Genomic DNA, 20927 nt, shown 5'->3' with positions numbered 1-20927 from the left:
ACACATTAACCCAATCGATTGGGTCAGTTCAAAAATGTGCCCTACGCGATTAGAACAACAGCTTAATGATGAGTAACAATGATATACATCCTTTATTGCATTTTTTTTAACTTGATATTCGATTATTTTTAGGCTTATCAATCGACTGGTGCATAATTCCAATCGATTGACTTATCATTTATGATCTCAAAACTTTTCCTTTTTTGTGTCAACCTCTATTCTATAAATAGAGGCTCCTTCCAACATATTTTCACATCCAGAATCATGAGCTTTCATTCCTCACGTCTCACTCTCTTTTTAAAATATTTCTTTTTTTACTTTCTCTTGCTAAAATTTTAGTTGTAGCGCTTTCGAGAAAGTCATTTAATGAGTGAGACATTTGTAATTCTGGAAGGATAGATTTGTAAATTCACCAAAGGAGCTTATTTTTATCCTGGTCGAACAATTCATCCATTTAGGGATTTTTTATTTGGATTATAAGTTAAATCTGTTAAAAACTTTATTTTGGGAATTTAGGTATTAAGTCCAAGGTTAGGTTCTAAGGCTCAGCCCATGTAAAAGTCTTCATTTGGTTCAAACTTAGTCCGGTGTTAAAAGGTGGTTAAAGTTGGATATAAGTATGGTGTTTAAATCTCCTAAATTCTTGGTTAGCCCGGTATAAAATTAAGGTTCGGTTCGCGAACTAAGCCTGATGTTAAAAGCTCCCTCAGGATTAAGATTAACCCATGTAAAATCTTAGTTTAACGCTTGAAGACTAACAACTCCAAGTTCTTGTGAAAAAAATACTAACCACTTTGATTCATCGTTTGGAAGGAAGGTTGACCGCTTCTCTCTGTGTTTACTGTTTGGTTAGAAGTAAGTTTGGAACTTCAGTTTTCTTGTACAAGGGGGTCGGGAGTTCAACCTACTAAAAGCTCTTAAGTTTATGGGATACTTTCAAGATTAAATCTTAGGGATATGACTAAGTTATTTCTGACTGAACTTGTATAATTCCCGGTTTCTTCTCTCTTCCCTTAACTTTTATTTTCGGCACTTTAATATCTACATATTATTTTCCACTACTTTATTTCAAAAAAAAAATCTAAAATCTTTTCAAACTCTTAAATTGTTCTAAAAAGTTTTTCAAACTCAAATTTGGCTAAAAAGTTTTTCAAACTTAATTTTTTCTAAAACACTTATCAATCCCTTATCAATCCCTCTTGTGTGAAGTCACATGCCAAATGGTATGAACGTGGAATCTTCCCCACATCTTTTCATGGAATGTTCCCTTGCTTCCTCCCTTTGAAATTGGTTTGCTTCAATGATAAATACTTATTAATAGAAATTGTTCTCCTGAAAGTGTAAATTGGGAAAAGGAGGATCATGATTGGCAAAATTTTAACCCACATCATTACTCAGGATCATTTCAAACAAAATGAAACCCTTATTCCAGTCTTAAATATTAAACCATGTTCTAATCCTAAGGCAGTCCAATATTCATTTCCAATGGCAAATTGTAATTGGCTCTACTAGTTTGAGATTTCGGTAACTACCTGTAATAAAAAAATAGCCATTTTGAATATATAAAACACAAGGGAACAATCACAACTGCATTACAGAAATGTTACTCTTTAGATCACATAAATACTGAGGAAATCATAATACAAATTGTTGTAAAGAAAGTATCATTAAACTTTGGTTTTGACATTACAAATTCTAGGATCAACTAGAGTAAAAGAGCTGTTAACACAAATTTATGGATTAGAAATGCATGCCTTCCTCGCTAAACTTTTCCTTCACGCTTTTACGTTTGCGTTGCCAGAAAGTTCCTGTCAGAAAGATTATAACAAAACCATCAGGGATACCAACACTGTTGACCAAAGACGGAGGTAACACAAATCATCTTCTTACCTTAGTGCAAATGTATATATAATGGACATCGGGATTCGTTCCTAGAGTTTCCTCCACAGAGCTTCCATCGTAATCAAGCATGATAGGTTTTGTCAGCTCCCATAGTGGATTATCAGATTTTTCTTCTGATGCAAGTTTCTCTGCATACATCACAGCAATGATTATCGACAATGGTTTAATCATCACTCCAACTTTGATTAAACCATTTGTTTTCATTATAAATATCATTATAGAGATGATATAAAAACAACTCATTTGTTTTCATCTAATGGTTTAAACTTTTGGCATAGTTCTTCTAAGGTTCTATGCCATAGCATCACAACTCTTGAGATAACGGTACGATAAAAAGTTGATTTTTATCAAAACTTAAGAATTTAAGATAGTTGTTTCATGATTTGAATGAAAAGCCAAATGGCAAGGCATTTCATACTCTTAAAAGGTATCTCAGGCAAAACTTGAAGTCTTGCGATACACATACCACACATCCAACACAACATCCTCATGTCTGCTACACTTACTTTATTCTCGTGTTGATTTTTAACCGTCCAACATTTAGTTCGGTACAACTAATAAGACTAATAGGTTCATAAAACAGCACACAAGTAATACTGACCATAGGATTTAAACTAACCTATCACATGGAGTTTAATTGTCCACGAGCATGATTCGCGTAGCAAACGTAGGCGATATAGTGGAGCTCCATACGTCACCTGCAATTTTTACAACCATTCAAGATCACGACCAATAAGGAGAAGTGCGAAGACACGTTTCTTTCATCTATCGGTCTTTTGGAAAGTAAATCTGAATACTTAAAGAAAGAGGTTTAGTTACCAGAACATAGACTCCTTTATCCTTGAGAACCCTATAGTGTGTCATCAACTGCTTCAATAATGGTGAACATATCAAGAATAAAAAAAATTCAAAATAAAACAGAAGTGGTAAAGAGCTATCGACTTTTTATTCGTGGTTTCATTATACCTCCAAATTTCCTCAAGCATCTTAGTAGCATTTTGTCTTGAATTGTTTCCACACTAGTACAACAAAAATATCGAATGGGCAAATTATTAGTCTTCTCAAAAATAAAAGTATTTCGATGAAGATCATCGTCACTCACCAAGAGAGAATCAAGAGTCCCTGAAAAACAAAATCAGAAAGTATCAGCGCAAACCATTGTCCAAAATGAGTCTATGAATGAATAGGAAGCAAAGCACACCTTTGTCGATAACAGAACCAAAAGTCTCTGATTCAAAAGCACTCATGTCTCTTACATCCATTTTCAAATCTGTATAACTCTATTAAGGATATTTCACCCTCAAGAACATCACTATCATCACTCACCACTTCATCAAAATTTTATATAAAAAAAACAATTATATGTGATGATTCTATAACATGGAAAATCGGAAAATAACGCATACTTGATCTTTTTTTTTCTAAAGTTCTGTATAGACTGAGCCAACACATGAATTGTTAGCACCTAGCGAGATTTCAAACCTGAGACCTTGAGAGAAGCAAACTCTTAGAACCCAAGCCTATGCCAACAGGCCAACCCGTGGGGGTTAATGCATACTTGATCTAACAACAAAGGTTTTAAAGTTAGTTCTTCGCCAGCAATCTAGGTCGTAACGTAAAGGTTTTGCCACATGTTTGGATTGACATTGAGTTTGGCAAAATCACATGACATGATGGAATACCTTAATTATGTCAAAGTCATTATATATCAATCCAAACAAGCACTTTGATGTTATGTTCGTGATCGAGATATATATCGCATCGGATGCATTTGACTCCATAAACTGTTTAGAACTAGATTCAAATCCTATTGTATATAACATGAATAATTCATGATAAGGATACACTTCAATTGAGGACAATTTCGGTATTTATTCTGCATAGCATCAATGACCACAGAAGATATATCAATATTGACAACATCTGTGTAACCACCTTCATCAACCATTCCTTCACTAAACGCTACAAAAAATTAAAAGCAAAAAAAAAAAAAATCATTTTTATTGAACCCAAATGAAAAAGGGAAAATGGGGTGTTCTTGAATATGATAGAGAGAGAGATCTGAGAAATGAAGAGTTGCCTGAATTGCCGGAACCAACAACGAGGATGGATTGGTTAGGAGGAACATATAGATTGATGATAGGAGCCAAAGTGATATACTTTTGGTACCAATCAAAAGGACCTGGTTCGTTTGTGTAACGGTTGTCCCAGTACCATGATTCGCCGTAGGCTTGTGTACCTGTTGCCATCACTGTTGTTGTTCAATGTTGTTGGAAGTGTTTGGAGCAAGATGAACGATGAAATTGTCGTGTTTGCTTGTTTGTTTCATTCAAATCTGAAAAGTTTGGATCCCGAATCAGATCAAAGAAACTCAAGTGCCACGTCTTACACACACGTGGCATCGGGTATTTGGCTATGTTGGTGACATTGCTGCGGATTATTACCACTTTATTACCATACATGAAATAAATCATAATCGAGATTCAATTTAAACGATAATTTAGATGAATAATTATTTAAAGAAATAAATATTTTTGTGATTCTCTTAAATATCTTATATTTTAATTTTAATTTCTCGAAAAAAAATGCTCATAAAAGACTCAGAAACTTGTGTAGGTATATGAAGTATAGTGTATGGTACTTAGGGTTTATGCACGACGGCGAGAAACTCTGTACGGTGGTATTTATAGTGTACTTGAGTACCTACTCGCACAAGGTGAGAGGTCTCGTATTTATGTGGAATGCTTAGATATAAGTGGATAAGTTAAGTCTAAGTAATAATTTCTCTTTTATAGAAGCTTTTTGGGCCTAGGGTTTATCAGGCTTGTAGGGTGGCAACTACTCCCTTATAATCACAGGGGAGAATTGTTTACCACCTATTCTTTAGGGGATCATGTTGGGCTCATTTCTTTCTGACTAATGGGGATAACAGTATTTATACAAGTCATCAATCCTCAAGGCAAACCCCTTTATTATGTGGGTATGTCGCCCAGCAGGGCCGTCTTTGAGAGTGTGCAAGGCGGGCTATCGCACAGGGCCTCAAATTTTTCAAGGTTAAACTATAGGTAAATAGGGTCTCATAAATTATTTGTCAGGTTAAATCGTGATTAAATAGGGCATCTATTTATTTTGCCAATGATAAACTATAGCTAACCTATACAAGACCTCCAAAAACTTGAGACGACTCTGTCGTCCAGGTGACATCACCCTTAAGAGGGAACGCTAGAGTCGTCCTTGTCTAAGACTTTTTCAAATATAACACTACATAATTCATCAAGTACGAGAGTTTTGTTTAAGGGAAAATGTTTTCAAGGCATCTCTCATTTAAGACATATCCCTTGTCTTAGGGGCGAGTCCTCCATCTGCAGACGACTTTTTATCGTCAGGAGGTGAGTCCTTCGGTTTGGGGCGAGTTCCTCAGCTAAATGCAACTTTTTATTGTTAATAGGCGAGTATATCAGCTAAAGGCAGCTTTTATGGTCAATAAAAGAGTCCCTCAGTTGGGGCAGGTCCCTCAGTTGAAGTCGAATTTTTAATTATATAACCACTTAATAGAGGGATAAGCCATTTGCCATATGTCACCGGATTAGTTATAAATATCAGTTGAAAATGTCAATCAATTATTTAGATGGTCACGTTCACTTTCTTTTAATGTAAGTAATGATGATTTATTTTTGAGACTTTAAACGCACTTCCTTTTAATGTAAGTAATGATGATTTATTTTTGAGACTTTAAACGCCAACAGCATGTGTTAGAAGTATGCGTGTTATGAGGGGAGTCTGGAGGTCCCTTAGATTCATGTTTTTCAAAGTTATGAGGGGAGTCTGAAGGTCCTTAGATTCCCCTGTAAAAATCTTTCTTTTTTATTTCGTTCATTCCCTACTTTTTCATGATCATTCCCCCACTCAACTCCTCATTTCTCCCGCTTCCTCGTTTACAACCTTCTAGTGTAATGTTTTATGACCTTAAAGTAAACAACACTCCAATTAGAATTTTTTTAAGCTATAAAGAAGATAAAAAAAAAACTCAGAATAAAATAAAAGACTTCGATTGATTTCTTTGATAAATAATGATTTGCAATGAAATGGAGAAGCAAAATCTACTTGTACAAGTCATAGCACACATGAGAATTAATGGACGATTTACCAACTTGCTTTCATGACCATAGTGTTTTATAATTTTAAGGAAATGAGAAGATTTCTACAGTTGGCTATTGGCTATGAATTTTGCCAAATTGGATCCTGCTGCAACATAAAGTCGGCTGTATAGGATCCAAGTTTGATTTATTTATGTCTCGAAGAATCGAAGTTCTACCATAAACTCTTGCCGCTTGGGGCAACACCAAGCAACTGCTTTTGCTGAACCAAGTACATGCAATGCATACTCAACAGCAAATACAGGTTCACGTGCTTGTATAGGAAACTCAAGGTTCTTCAGATCAACCGCAATTCCTGAATCCACTCTGAAACTGATGGGACCAACAATCTGCAAGATGCGAATAAAATAAAAGTTGTCTTTCGAGGACGAAGCTTACTAATCAGGCAAAATCTTTCCAGTTTGTGAAATAATCGGTAGTACCTGCTGCTGAAGAGATAAGGTAGCATTGGGGAAAACTGCCTGAACAGCTTCCAAGTTGGGCTTTTGAGAATTGAGAAGATCTTGTGTAAGACTTGTTGCACCTGAAAGGAATTTGGAGCCAGAAGGAAAATCCAGCCGGGCCTGAAATCGAGAAAGATCTAGAAAAGGCCTTTGGAAGTTTCCATGTTGGGCTGTAAATGAAATGGATCCAAATAAATCTGCTAAAAAACAAGATTTTATTCCAGAAGCCTGAAGAAACAATCCTGCAGAATGTTCTCCATCGTCATCTGTTTGTGCTCTTGCAGAATTCTCCCCAAAATATGTCGTTGCGGCAGCACCTTATACCATAAAGAATTCAAGGAAACAATAAGCACTTTATAAAAGGATCGGTAACTTTAAGGTGACATAGAAATAGCCAAGTGAGTCGGAGACAACATACCAATCATCCCTGATGCAGACACGCGAGGATCTGAAAGAAATATGTCATATGGTTGTACCCTTTTCAATTTAGGAGTTTCACTTCTCCAGATATCAATGCTTTTCCTACAAGAAAAGACGCTTTTGAAGGTCAAGCCCGGAAGTAGAGTCCGTGGTACTCTATCATTTTGATTTTGAATACTCTCGAATTGCTTGGGTGACCCAGAAGCGTAGTGCGCAGACAAATGATAACCAGCAGAAGAGTCACTGGTAGTCGAAGAAGCAAGATCAATAGCCATTGAAAATGGTACATCCCAGTAATTACCAATCTTATCAACAAAAAGACCGGGATGAACTGCTTCCACTGTTAGATCATGATGTGGAAACTACAACCACGCAACAATAAAAGTTCATATTAGTGAAAAATATTAAACCCAAATTCTAGTTCAGTTCATGTCAAAATGTGACAACAGAATAGAAAATAAAAGTATATATTCAATATAAATTTGGGTTAACCTTCACATACACGCGGTAGCTAATGCATAATTTATAATCAACTGTATTATAGATATACTCATGAAGCTCATAAACTAGTCTTTAGTTTGGTTACAAAAATTATCAGCTTCTACACATCTGTGCATAATTATTTTATGACTTTTCTTTTGTCATTTGGTTTACGACTTGAATTATTTTGATGTTCTTATATGATATACCAGCTTATAATTTTTGCTATATCATTTGTTTTTACTCAAAAATATCATATTTTTATTGGTAATGTATCTTACGATTCATGATAAGATTCAATTCACGATTAGGAAAATGGTTTTCCTATTCATTATTTGAATCTCGATTTGATGACCATGGTTCAAAGTCTGTTAGTCAGCTACCTGTTGTGTTATTAGACAACTGATATATCGCGGTCTGTCAGGATCAAATCTTAATGAGGAATGGCCAAGGTCTGTTATTCTTTCAGTTGGTTTTCTTTCTTTCACTCATCTAAACACCCTCACATAATCATACTAACTATTAACTAATCTCTGAAAAACCCTTAATTAAAACCCAGTATTGTCAAATTGCGGTTACAGTGGCAATATAGCGCCATAGCATAGCGGAATTCGGGCAGCCCTCTATTATTCCTCGATATGCGATTTAGTGCAAAATATTGTCAGATTGCAGCACTGAAGTGTTATAGCATAACAACAAATGCTAAAAATCATCGAGAATAAAAGCATTGCAAAAAATTTACAAATTTGTAATAGGATTACAAAAAATGCATACCTTATGATGAAGGATAGCTTTCCCACGAGGTTTATCGGTATAGTCAAATGAATCTAAGCCAAAAAGTAAAGTATCATCCGGTGTTAACTGAAACTCTGAACATAATCCCAAGGCATACAAAGACTTCTTCTTTAGATGACTCCCTAAGGTTTTCAACCAAGAGGAAACCCGCGCCGGTTTCTCCTCGCTGTTCTTCACAGAGGAAACGAATTTCTGCAAATTGAACTGACCCAGTAAAAATACAACCCTGCAAAACTCTCAAACTTGAGAATATCAGCCAATATAAACTCAATGAAAGAGGAATGAGAACTACCCAATAACTAAAAGGGTGGAATTGATTTAAAAACTGAAACTTTGTAAATGGGAATTGATGAAAGGTGAAGAAATTACCAGTTATCAGAAAAGGGGAGTGAGAGAACACGTTGGAGAGTGAAACCATGAGGCTGTGAAAAGGATGGAAGGAAAGGGGCGTTCATGAAAAGTTGCGTGAATTGAAGTTGTCTAGGTCTGGAAAGTCTTGCACCTCGAGATAAACCCAAAGGGAGAGGATCACCTGGGACGGGCGAAGCCAAGCCATCAAGTGTTTTTGGAGTTGAGATGTCTAAATCCCAAAACCCTCCTCCATCCATTACCCATCTAAGTTTCCTCATCACAACCATGAAGAAGGAAATGCTCTTGGTTCTTGTTGCTCTTCTCTCGCACTTACTCCATGTTCAAACCAGAAGAGAAGGGTGGATTTTACGAAGGAAAAACAAGACAATAGGAAAAACAAAATTGTGACCCCTTGTCTTAGGCCATGTGGATTAATCACTTTAACTCAAACCAAAAATTATTGCTTAACTTCTCTACCAATCAGAAAAGGTTGTGTAAGGTTTCTTCAACTAATTATATGATACCATTTAATTTTAACATATTTAATTTTTAGAAATTGGGCTAAAATTATAAAATGAATTCAAAAACTAAAGTCAATTTTGAGAAGACAAGGATGTGTTTAACTCGAAGCAGAGTGTATTATATTTGTATGGTCTCTCGACATAAACATTGAAAGGTTAGGGTATGATTTTTATCGAAGGTTGGTGAAGATGTTTAAAGCTACATGGGGTGGTTCATCGAAATAAAATATTTTAATTTTGAAAAATGTTGGTCCTTGTATGTTTATATTTATTGTATTGGATCGTATTAGCGTGTATTGTATTGTATTTGTGTATGGCATGTGTATTTAAATCGTATTGTGTGTATGTTGCTTTGTAATGCGACTTATGAGTGATAAGTGAATTATAATAAGTTTGTATTTAATTGTATTGTGTCATGTCAATCTTAAGTAAATTCAATTGGGTATATATTTGATTGTATTGGGTGTGTATTGTTGGATAGGAATATGGAGTAGAGAAATAGTCTAGAGGAGGGTGAGTAGACCACCTTTAAAAAATTTAATGTTTTTCAAAAAGAGATATCAAAGTTTTTCAAACGTGCAAAAGTCTTAAAGTAAAAATAAATAGCTTATGCTTATATTTGGAAACCAATCACGATTATAAATACCAAATTCACAAATATCTTAGATTGTTCAAAGACAATACACAAAAAGTCACACACTATATTTAATCGATAAGAAGTAAATTACACGAGATGTGTTCTTTATAAGAAAATAATTATTGTAGGATTCTAACACCGTTAATCTACAAATTTTAATCAACATTAAAACTTAATTAGGTTTCAATTCTAACAAAACCTAAACTTATGCAATAAATTGCTATCAATGGGAATTAACAATAAACTACACTAAAAAAAAATAATCTAAACATGCAATAACCTACGAAAATTGAAATGAGAGAGAGTGTAGTGGTTTAGCTATATTGTCCTCGCATGAGCCTACTCCATTCTTCAATGTTTTCCCATTGAAAGTTTTTCTTCCACTATGTTTTGACAAATATTGCAAGAGTTCATAAAATTACCAATCTACAATAATGCTAATAAAAATAAATCTCATATTTAGATCTTGACTTGTATAAAGCTTAATGTCAAATTCTTCAGCAAAATCTTTACTCGATTCTCTCTTCTTGAATCTTCTACCTTCACCAATCTGCTCTAATTCTTTGTGTGAGGCAATCACCTTTGATTCCACCAATTTCTTGAGCGTTGAGTTATTCGTAGATTGAGAAGAACTCTTACCATGTTTGTAGGCTTCTACACAACACTATCAAGGCCAACCTGGAGAGAAGAACATCCTTCTTTTCACTAGAATTTGTCACTATGAGTCACAACAACCATAATCTTGCAAGTTTCTTGAAAATCTTTACCAAACCTTAAAGAACTATTAGTTTCAAGACACGTCTCTCTCAACAATTACAAATCTCTATGATTAAGATTTAAAATCAAAACTAGAGGTTGCAGATGAAACAAGTTTAGTTTGCAAGAGAATTTTAGTTTTAAAAAATGAGAGATTGTTGATTTCTCAAAATGACAATGTTGATTATGAAATTATTTTTTGAAAATAAGGTGACAAAATAATTTATATGTGTTGGAGATTATGCATAAAAATATAAAAATTTAGTTGTTAGATTCGAGTCAAGAGTATTTGTGATTTGAGTTAAATGAGCAAGCAGAGTAGAACAAGATCAACATAAAGAAAAGTGACTCATTTTCCTATGATTCGAGTCATGTTGTATTTGTGATTCAAGTCATGAAGGCTCGTGATTTAAGTCATGTACAAAACTTGACTCGAGTCAAATTGGTCATAACCAAATAGGAAAAACTGAAATAGCTTGTAATTATAGTCATGTAGGATGTGTGGTTCAAATCAAATGAGGCGGTGACTAATAGGAGATCTTTGATTCGAGTCATGTACAACTTGTAATTTAAGTCATAATGTTTCATGATTTGAATCATGTGTAAATTGTGATTTGAGTCATATACGCTAAAATCTTCACGTTCTCATCTGTTTGATTTGATTTGAATCATAGATTGTGAGTGACTCAAGTCACACACAATAAATCTCAAATTTTCAAGTTTTTCAAAATAGTTTGAGATTACTCTTCCCAAATAACTTGAACCAACCTTAAATATATTTATTATTCCATTAACTCAAGCAATTGACTGAAAACATGATGATCATACTCAAATAAAACAATTGAATGCTTGCTAAAATGAATGATGTGCAACTGTGAATAAGACTTAATAAACAATAATAAACGAAACGAAACAAAGGCTAAGAGACAAGTAACAAAACCGTATTGAGATTCTCTCCCTGAATATATTACAGACATGCAACTTCAGTCTCCCCCTTTTTTATGCTTGGCAAGCTTTCACTTGGAATTTAGTCGACATTAATCCAAAGCAAATAAACATGTGTGTTCCCCTTGAAACATTGCACAATCACCACGACATAAAACACATAACACAATTCTAGACTCGCATTACAACTTCTATCCATTTGATAAGATAAAAAAGATATGGTAATTAGTCTGAAACACCTAAAAACCAACAGCGAGAAGAAATAGTTCTAAATGAACACATGATCTAAAAAAACTAAGAAGAATATACAACAATAAAGATCGAATATATAATGAAGAAGATAGGCATGCTTCATGTAACAAACACACAAATAAATATGCAACAAAATATCAACACAAAATTAAGTGATTAAAACTATCATAAATGGAAGGTTAAATAATGCATGAACAAGTATTTAAATGCACATAATTAATGACATGCATTTAAACAGACTTTAAATGCAAATATAAAAAATCAAAAATATGTTAGAGATGAATGAATGAATGAAATAAAGATGTAATAAGCAAACCAATGAACATATACAAAACAAACATACCCATAATGATATAATCAGATACGAGAGTTATAGAGACATACCAATGGAGTTGGTAGAACTATGATTTGATACAAGAGATTGTAAGTGAAATTTGTGGTGTTTGGATCCTTGAGAAAATGACGACCCCCATGATCTCCTTTTCTCCTATCTGAACTTAAAGAAACACCTTTGCATATATGAATTTCCTCCAACTAAACAAAATTTGAATTCTAAAAGGGAAGGAAAAGGAAAAGGTTTCCCTAAAAATTAAGTCAGGGCTCTTTATAGGGGAAACCAGTAACTTAAGCGACATGTCTGCCTAATAGAACAAATTGTTGTAGAAAGTGGAAAGGGCTCCGCGCGTTATGGACACATATGAGGGAATAGACTTAATTGGGTTTTTGATAACTCAGTACTAAACTACTAATGAGAGATCTACGCCATTGTTACTTGACTTTATTTTGTTTTTAACAGGCTCAATTAGGTTAATCCAAGTAGATTTTGTTGTTTTCACTTCATTTTGTGTGTAGCATAATAGGCACTCTATTTTTTGAGTTTTGTGTGATTGTCACTTGTTTAAGACTTCTCTATGATAAGTTATGGCACAACATAATGGGAGTATCAATTCAACCTCACTTCCCAACAGACCTTAGAGTCAGAAGAGGTTGTAAGGAGTGGAGGTCATTTACATTAGGGAAAATGTAGCAGCAGTGTGAAGAATGGAATGCAAGTAAGTTGGAAAACCAGATGGATAAGATCAAACACTATAAGAAAAAATTCTTCAAAAGTTGTTACACTTTGAATTATGTGTGCTGCTTGTCTGTCTGCGTAGTAGACTTGCCGTAGGACGTGTTGTCCCATGCATGTTGAAGTTGTACTACTTGATATTGATTCAAGGGAAAGGAGAAGGAATACACTAATTTCCTTAGGCCAAAACAATGAACATTTGGAAGGCTTGTGATCCAATGACAAGACAAACCATAAAAGTTAGAGGATATAAAAATGACATTTTGGAAAAAATGAATGAGGTTTAGAGGTTGAGACTAGAAAAATCACTCAGAAAAATATATTGCTGAAGAAGAAGAAGTCAACCAAAAGTTGAGAGTTCCTTTCACCCTTTCTCCATTGAAGAATTACTGAGCATCATGGCATGACAAAACTCGCCTCCTGTTGATTAAAAGATTCCAAATAGTAGAGTGTCATACTTAGTTAAATATTGTATTTTTGTTTGTGTTTAGAAATGTTGACTGTAAAAACTTGTGTTGTTGTATTTTTTTTGTTTCACCATGAGATGAACCTCATAAGGTTGAGCAATGTGAAGTTTAATAAAAAGTATTATTTTGCGTTAAAATGGTGTAATTTGAAGTGATGCATTACACTTGATGAAATAATGATATATGTACGTTTATCTGATTGATCAGCTTTGAAATAGGTAAAAGTTGGTTAAGAGTTGAGAAATCTATTAACCAATATAATTTATAAGTAAATATGATAGAAAATAGTAGGATATACATATTCACTAGACTAGTCACTTCATAGATGAAGGACTACAATCATATAGGAAATCAGAAGTTAAAATAGATATGATTTAAAGTTATTGTGAGACCTTGAGAGTTGTTACTTTGACTAGATGCATATGCTTTGATGTCGTAGACATACACCACTAGATTACTTTATGTTTCATCTATCACGTCAGATCTCATTAGACACACAAAATATGAACTTCATTAAATGTATCATTGCCCAATATGCCTCTCACTACTAATTTAACTTTTTTACTATCACTTTTGGCTTTTCAACCTGAACTTGTGACAATAAATTATTATTGTTATCTTTTTTCTCATGGCTATTCACAAAATTTTATTGTGAGAATCAATTTAAGTTATTGCAATCTATGTGGGGTCGATACTCTTACTTTCACATTACTTGCTATTATTTGACTGTGTATACTTGCACATATAAATAGTAAGTTAATTAAAACCTGGATAAGACATCAAACTGGTGTACCTATGGGTTCAGAGTTTTAAGGTTTGACCATGGTTGAACCGGTTATGTATAAATAATTTTTTTTTTGGTTATATATAAGAATATTAGTGCACAAAAATATTCTTTAAATAGTTAAACAATTTTTTTTATAATTTCTTAATGATTAATACTTAATATAATTTTTTTCATAATTTTTATAGCCTTTTATATTTTTATGTTAGATAGGTAAGTTCAAAACTTTCATTTTAATATAATAATAATAATAATAATAATAATAATAATAATAATGATTAATAATCTAATAATTTCATCAATTATTCATTCATGACATTGTCTAATCATTTTCTATGAGTTGAACTATATTTTATCGTATTTATCTATTATATGTTATTATATAAAATTTACTTTCATTCATCAAATGAATAGAGAATAGCAAAAAACTATAAAATAGATTTTACTTTGATTTTTCTATGATAATGTGTACTAGAGTGATTTAAAAAGAAAAAAGAAAATAAAACCATGCATTATTTTGATTCAAAATAATTTTTTTATTAAACTTTAATAAATCAAAAGAAAAATTTGGTATGACCCTATAAATTGTCTAAACCGTCGGTTTTTCAAATTTTGACCGGTTTTCCGGTTTAAATCTCAGTTCTTCTACATGCCGATTTTTAGGTCCAAGCAGACTAGTTAAGGTTCCGGTTCTCGGTCCAAAAGGTTGAACCAGCAGGTTCGATCCGGTTTTGATTACCATGATAAATAACACAATAATTTTCAGGAAGATCATCTTGAGTAGCATTAAATGCCACTCATGCTTCTTTCCCACTGAACGATCAAGCTTTTGTAACTTACAGACGTTTTGATGTCTCCAGATCACTTGAGTGATGTTTGACATCCCTCGACTGACACACAAACTTCATAGAAAATACTTGGCATGAGGGGTGGTGACTCACCCCTAATTAAGGGACTCGCCTGTAAACGAGAAAATCACCCCAAACTACAAGGTTAAACCAAAAGAAATGACGAGTTTAAGACACTTCGCCTTTTACAAGCCCTCATGCTTAAGAGACATATTTCTTTTTCTCTTAAAATTTATAAGATAATTTAATACGAGAAAAAAGAATATGAGTAAAATGTTTTTTACATTGTCAGCCAATAAGAAACGTGTATTTCACCAAATCACACTTTTTATTTTTAACAATCTCAATCAATAAGAGACGTGTATTCCACTAGATCACACTTTTATTTTTAAAATATTTATATGACATAGTTGATGATAAAATCTTATTAAATGATAATATAAATTTATTTTTTATCATGTAGTATAGTTGTTGGAATTCAACCGTCGAACCAAACTGAAGTTAAAATGACTAAATAGTTATGTTTAATTAGTAAACCAAACCATAATGCAAAAGCAATTTTAAAATCAAACCGAACCAAAACTAAAAATGAAAAAATAAGTTAAACTTTTTTTTAAAAAAGTTAAAAAAAATAGCGTAACAAATCATTCTTTAATAAACAATTAAAAAAAATTATCTTCTAATAATTAGTTGGAATGAATTTTTACTAAAACTAGCAAAGGACCCGTGCGTTCGCACGAGTCACGTAAAGTCGATATAAATATTAAATAAATATTATATAGTTATGGTTAAAAAATGTATACTAATTTATACGAATTAACATAAAAAAATTTCAATGTTGTTCTCATACAAAGATTAGTTTATATACATATGTTTTGTAAATTGTAATTGTTATTAAACCAAATATATGGTGGAAAAACAGGACTGACTCGTCGGACATGCCTATAATTTTTATAATTGTTTATAATTTTAATTTTATAATTTCTATTAAAAATTATTATAAAATAAACATATTATACACCAAAAAAATATATTGGTTTAATAATTTGCTTAGATTTAATGATTTGAATAATATTATATTTGTTAACTTTAAGTAGTAATTTATAAGTTATATGCTATAGTAATTCAGAAGTACATATGATATCTAATATCTGTTCAATTTAAGTAAGTATTTTGTCGGCCCATCGGAAAAATAGGTTCGGATCGTTGGGCATGCTTATAATTTTTAAATGGCTCGGATCGTTGGGCATGCCCGTCGGACATGCCTATAATTTTTAAATTCTTCTGTATTGTATTATCGACTCTGTTGTAAATTTTGGATTGGATTTATATACTCATGACTTATAACTTTATATATGTCATTTTCTTCATAGCCTTCGTAATGTCGAATCTTAGTATACATTATAATTATTTGATTTGAGAAACAATTAAATACGTATATTAATTTATACGAATTAACAGGAAAAAAAATTCAATGTCGATTGTCATACAAATATAATTTAATTTATGAAATTGTAGTAGTTGTCAGGATATACATAGATTTCATAATTGCTATTAAATCAAATATATGGAGTATATGATCTTTAAGAAATGTGATAAGAAAATTGTGTAGTAATTTTGTGTAGTAATTTAAAAAATTATATGCTATAGTATATGTTAAATTTGTGTAATAATTTAGAAACTATATGCTATAGTATATGATCTTTAAGAAATGTGATAAGAAAATTGTAAAAAGTATCATATGAATATAAAATTCATATATTATGAATTTACATATGCAAAAATATAGTATGAATTTATCTTTCTTTTTTATAAATATTAAATAATAATAATAATATAAATTAAATAAAAAAATGACAAATTTGAGTTTTTCATAAGAAAATTGTATTTTCCATACATCATAATTTTCCAACTAATGAAATTATGATGCATGGAAAACACAGTTTTCTCGAGAATATTATGGATTTTTTAATTTAATAGCCATTTTTTAAACTATAGTATTCATCTTTATTATCCATCCAAATTAAATGATCTTCAAACTCGTCTTGTATATAAGGATGCTATTTGACTCATTCCTAATGGGCACATGTAATCGGTACGTGTTATAATTGGTATGAATGAATAATTGGTAAAAAAACCAAATATTTATATCATTAATTAAACCATAATTGACATTAATTTTCATTATTCACTCGAAATCAAATTTATTCATAATATCAATAATCAAATAATTTGTATTAATTTAAAAAAAATGGATTATAACGCATTACATTTTCATTATATTGACTAATCTAATTTAATAATTATATAATTTAATGATTCAAACTTATTAATTATTTTGCATCCTTTAATATAAGTTTTTACTAATATTGATCATATAAATTTAATGGAATTTTTATGCCAAAATATATTTAATGTGATGAGTAGTAATAAATTGAATCATTGTAGAGACCTTACACCTTTTTAGGCAAATGATAATGAGAAGGAAGCATTGGAAGTAATGAAGTGACAAAATATTTTGATTCTTAATGTCGATTATATAAATGTAATAGAGTTTTTATGATAGAATAAGTTTAATGTGATGAGTAGTATAATAAATTGAATTGTAGAGACCTTACATTTTCCTAGGCAAATGATAATGAGAAGGAAGCATTGGAACTAATGAAGTTACAAAAAATTTTGATTCATGCTTGAATCATTGTAGGGAAAAAACCAATGGTTCAATTATAATTAAATAAAATCTGAAAAAATTATGAGTATTATTTGCATTGGAGAAGTCAACAGCCATGACTTTAGGAAAATCTAAAAAATTGTGTTTTTTATAAATGATAATTTTCCAATTTTTTTTTTGTTGCTAAATACCTATAAAGAGTTTTGAGAAAAAAAGTCTTAAATTAGAATAAATCATTTATACAAAAGAGGAAACAAACTCTTAACAAAAAAAATAGAATATTATAAATTTCATCTCATTTTCTACTTTAATATTTAATTTCATTTTCAATTATAATTCAACTTATTTAAGTGACAAAGATTAATATTAGTTATTTTCAAACATATATTAGAATTCGTTTAAATTTATGTCAATAATATCAATATACTCATATAATTTATATAATATAAAATTTTGTGAAATCTATTTTTATTTTTATAAGTTATTCTCAAATTAAAGGGTACAAAATAATACTAAAATCCTCTCATAAACAAAAAATATTAATAATTTTAATTAATAATTTTATAATAATAAATAAGTGAATTTTAATATATATATATATATATATATATATATATATATATATATATATATATATATTAATTTGAATTCATTTTAATTTATTTCAATAATATCAATATACTCATATAATTTATTTAATATAAAAATTTGGGAAATCTATTTTTATTTTTTAGTATATGTAAATTATATAACTATGAAATTATTAAGTATTATTTTTTAACGTCTTTTCATAAAAATTAAAAGATAAGAATAAAATTTAATTTTTAAAGTAAATTTCAAAATTTAAATTAACAGCATAATTATATGTCAAAGAATAATAAAAATAAATATTATTTTTGTTCCTGATTCAAAAAAAAATACTGAAACATAATAACAAAAAAGAATATCAATTTTAGGACAAATTGCTTAAAAACGTGTTTGATATAGAGATATTTAAAATTAAACGGAAGTTATATCGAATCAAAAATATAATAAAGATATTTTTTAAAAGAATTAAAGATGAGAAAGTACACTTTATTTATGTACAATGAAATCAAATCCTTCTATTTTTTCAATTTAATATAATAAAGGTATTATTTAAAATAATTAATGATGAGGATATATACTTTATTTTTGGTAGAATTGTACTGTAACACCCCATACATAATTGACTAGTATATTATGCATGAAACGTTAATAATTGATATTGAGTACATACAAAAACCAAGGATACAAGATGATCCATTTAAAATACAACATAAAATAATAATAATAATTACAAAACACGTGTCTTCAATGGATTTTGCACAGCGGAAAGATGAGATCAGACGAGGTTTTCGAGCCAACACCACTTCCAAGTCTTTAGTTCGAACCTGCTACTGACCAACCACTACCAAACTGCACCTGAAAAAAATATAAGTTGATTGGGGTGAGATTACTAAATCTCAGTGAGTCCTCCTATCCTATGGGTCCACTCGGTTCTATAGGGTACATGCATCAACAAAACCGAATCCACCATTGATCCGGGGTTTATCCTCACATCCGGTACAAGTACGGAGCAAACACATGAATCGTCCACCATAGGAGTCATCGCATCACAGTACACAAATAGTACAACAAACACGTATGCAGACCCATACCCATGTACGGGGAATCCAGAAGTGGTAACAACCAAACTACCAAGGCCGCACACACACCCTTGGTGAGTTCACCCATGCCTATTTGCCAAGAGACTTGCACAAGCACCCTGCAAGAGTGATTAAATGAGTTCGCACAAGCCTACTTGGCTGCGAGATGACCTTGCCTAAGAGGCAACACCGTCCCATTAACCATCTGTACGCACGTGGTGTTAACGGCAAGTGCAACACGCCGTCTCGACGCATGAGCCCATCCGGGTAAGAACCTAGTGATGTAGCCTACATGGCATCACTATAGATGGTTTACCTGTTATGCGTAAGCTTACTTAGCCGCATAACGCCATCATACCGAGCACGCAAGTGTGTTAACGGCAAGTGAGTAAAACCCCGTACGGAAACTCACGAGCACACTGCAACGGTAGCTCAGGTGTGTTAAACATACCAAGAACGCCAATCTGTTAACTGCAAGTGAGACACGCCTCATAGACTCTCACGAGCACATCGCAATGGTAATTGGAAACTAGTCCATATACAATGGTGCCTCACCACCTAGTAGTGGCCCACTTCGATTCTAGCATACCACACGCATAACAAGCGTCAATCACACAATACAATCAATCCCAAATGTTTAACCGAAACAACGGGCATTAATGATCATTATCACACAAAGCATCATGCCACAAACAAGCAACCATCTCAGAACGTCAATCGAACGGACGGATAAACATAATATGATCATCATAAAGCATATCAATATAATGCATTAATTAATGATCCGCATATTGAGAATCAACACATCCATGATCATAAACAACATTAACATGTTCAAATACAATTTAAACAAGTCTCACCCGACTAAGGAGGCGTTCGGTTCTCTATTCGGAACGAAACTGCTCTCGGGGGAATTAGTAACGTAAAATCTCGCCCGACGAGGCGCACTAAGTGGGGTTCCAATATTATTAAATCAAACAATCTGATTTGGGGACCAATTTTATAAGAAAGTACATGTCGCTAGCTTTCCAACGATATAAAGTTTGCGCAATTCCGATACCCGAGCCGAAAGTTACGAATTTCCGAAGTTTGCTGATTTTTCCCCCTGCGCCCAGGGTAACCGATTACCCAAACTCAGTAACCGATTACTGACACTAAAAACAGTCCAAAAATGCATTTTTAACAGAGTAGTCGGTTACCCAAAGACCCGTAACCGAATACCCTGTAGCAGAATCAATTTTCTGCATTTTAAAAGCTCTAAACCAGTCCGATTTGCCCTATAATCAATTCCAATCATCATGATTCAATTCTAAACGAATTTCCAACATGCAATAGTGATCTAATGTACACATTACATACATAAAACACAATCTAAGCATTAAAGCAAGCATGCATTACATAAAATCACCAATTAGCAATTAATCACATTTATCACTATGGATTCATAGAGTTATCACTCACACCCAAAACCCCAACATGCAATTTCTCACAAATTTTCCCCAAGTATCTAAATAAGGACTCACCTTGCATCAATGGAGCTTTGGATGATGAACATGCTGCAATTGAGCTCCTAACTTGACCAAAATTCCAACCCCAAACTCATCAAACCCGCATCCCTCTATTCACACCTTCAGCATAACTGACACAACTTCAAGCTCAGTTTTCTCCTTCAAGACATAAGCTATGAATGCAAACCATAGGTGCAAATCGAAGAGAAATTTGTTAGCTTTCTAATGGGACCAGAATCGTTACGATCGGAGTT

At 32.2% G+C, this 20927-nt stretch overlaps 2 protein-coding genes across 2 annotated transcripts; both read right to left on the bottom strand.

Moving 5' to 3' along the window:
- Nucleotides 1-1592: 1592 nt before the first annotated feature.
- On the bottom strand, nt 1593-4343 carry LOC131626150 (uncharacterized). The gene is made up of 9 exons (XM_058896978.1): nt 3983-4343; nt 3748-3864; nt 3104-3172; nt 3005-3024; nt 2869-2921; nt 2722-2752; nt 2522-2600; nt 1891-2030; nt 1593-1808 (listed from the first exon to the last, which is right to left on the bottom strand). The coding sequence occupies exons 1-9, from the start codon at nt 4149-4151 to the stop codon at nt 1776-1778; spliced, it is 711 nt and encodes a 236-aa protein (XP_058752961.1). The 5' UTR covers nt 4152-4343; the 3' UTR covers nt 1593-1775.
- A 1428-nt stretch (nt 4344-5771) lies between these two features.
- Nucleotides 5772-8960, bottom strand: LOC131626149 (protein TRIGALACTOSYLDIACYLGLYCEROL 4, chloroplastic-like). Its single transcript, XM_058896976.1, has 5 exons — nt 8567-8960; nt 8177-8423; nt 6921-7284; nt 6482-6819; nt 5772-6388 (listed from the first exon to the last, which is right to left on the bottom strand). Exons 1-5 carry the CDS (start codon nt 8833-8835, stop codon nt 6191-6193), a joined length of 1416 nt encoding a protein of 471 aa, XP_058752959.1. The 5' UTR covers nt 8836-8960; the 3' UTR covers nt 5772-6190.
- Between the last annotated feature and the right edge of the window lie 11967 nt (nt 8961-20927).

The sequence above is a fragment of the Vicia villosa genome, unplaced genomic scaffold, assembly GCF_029867415.1.
Source record: "Vicia villosa cultivar HV-30 ecotype Madison, WI unplaced genomic scaffold, Vvil1.0 ctg.000273F_1_1_1, whole genome shotgun sequence".
NCBI lineage: Eukaryota > Viridiplantae > Streptophyta > Magnoliopsida > Fabales > Fabaceae > Vicia > Vicia villosa.
The sequence above is the reverse complement of the archived record's forward strand: the minus strand, read 5'-3'. Positions and strand labels throughout refer to the sequence as shown.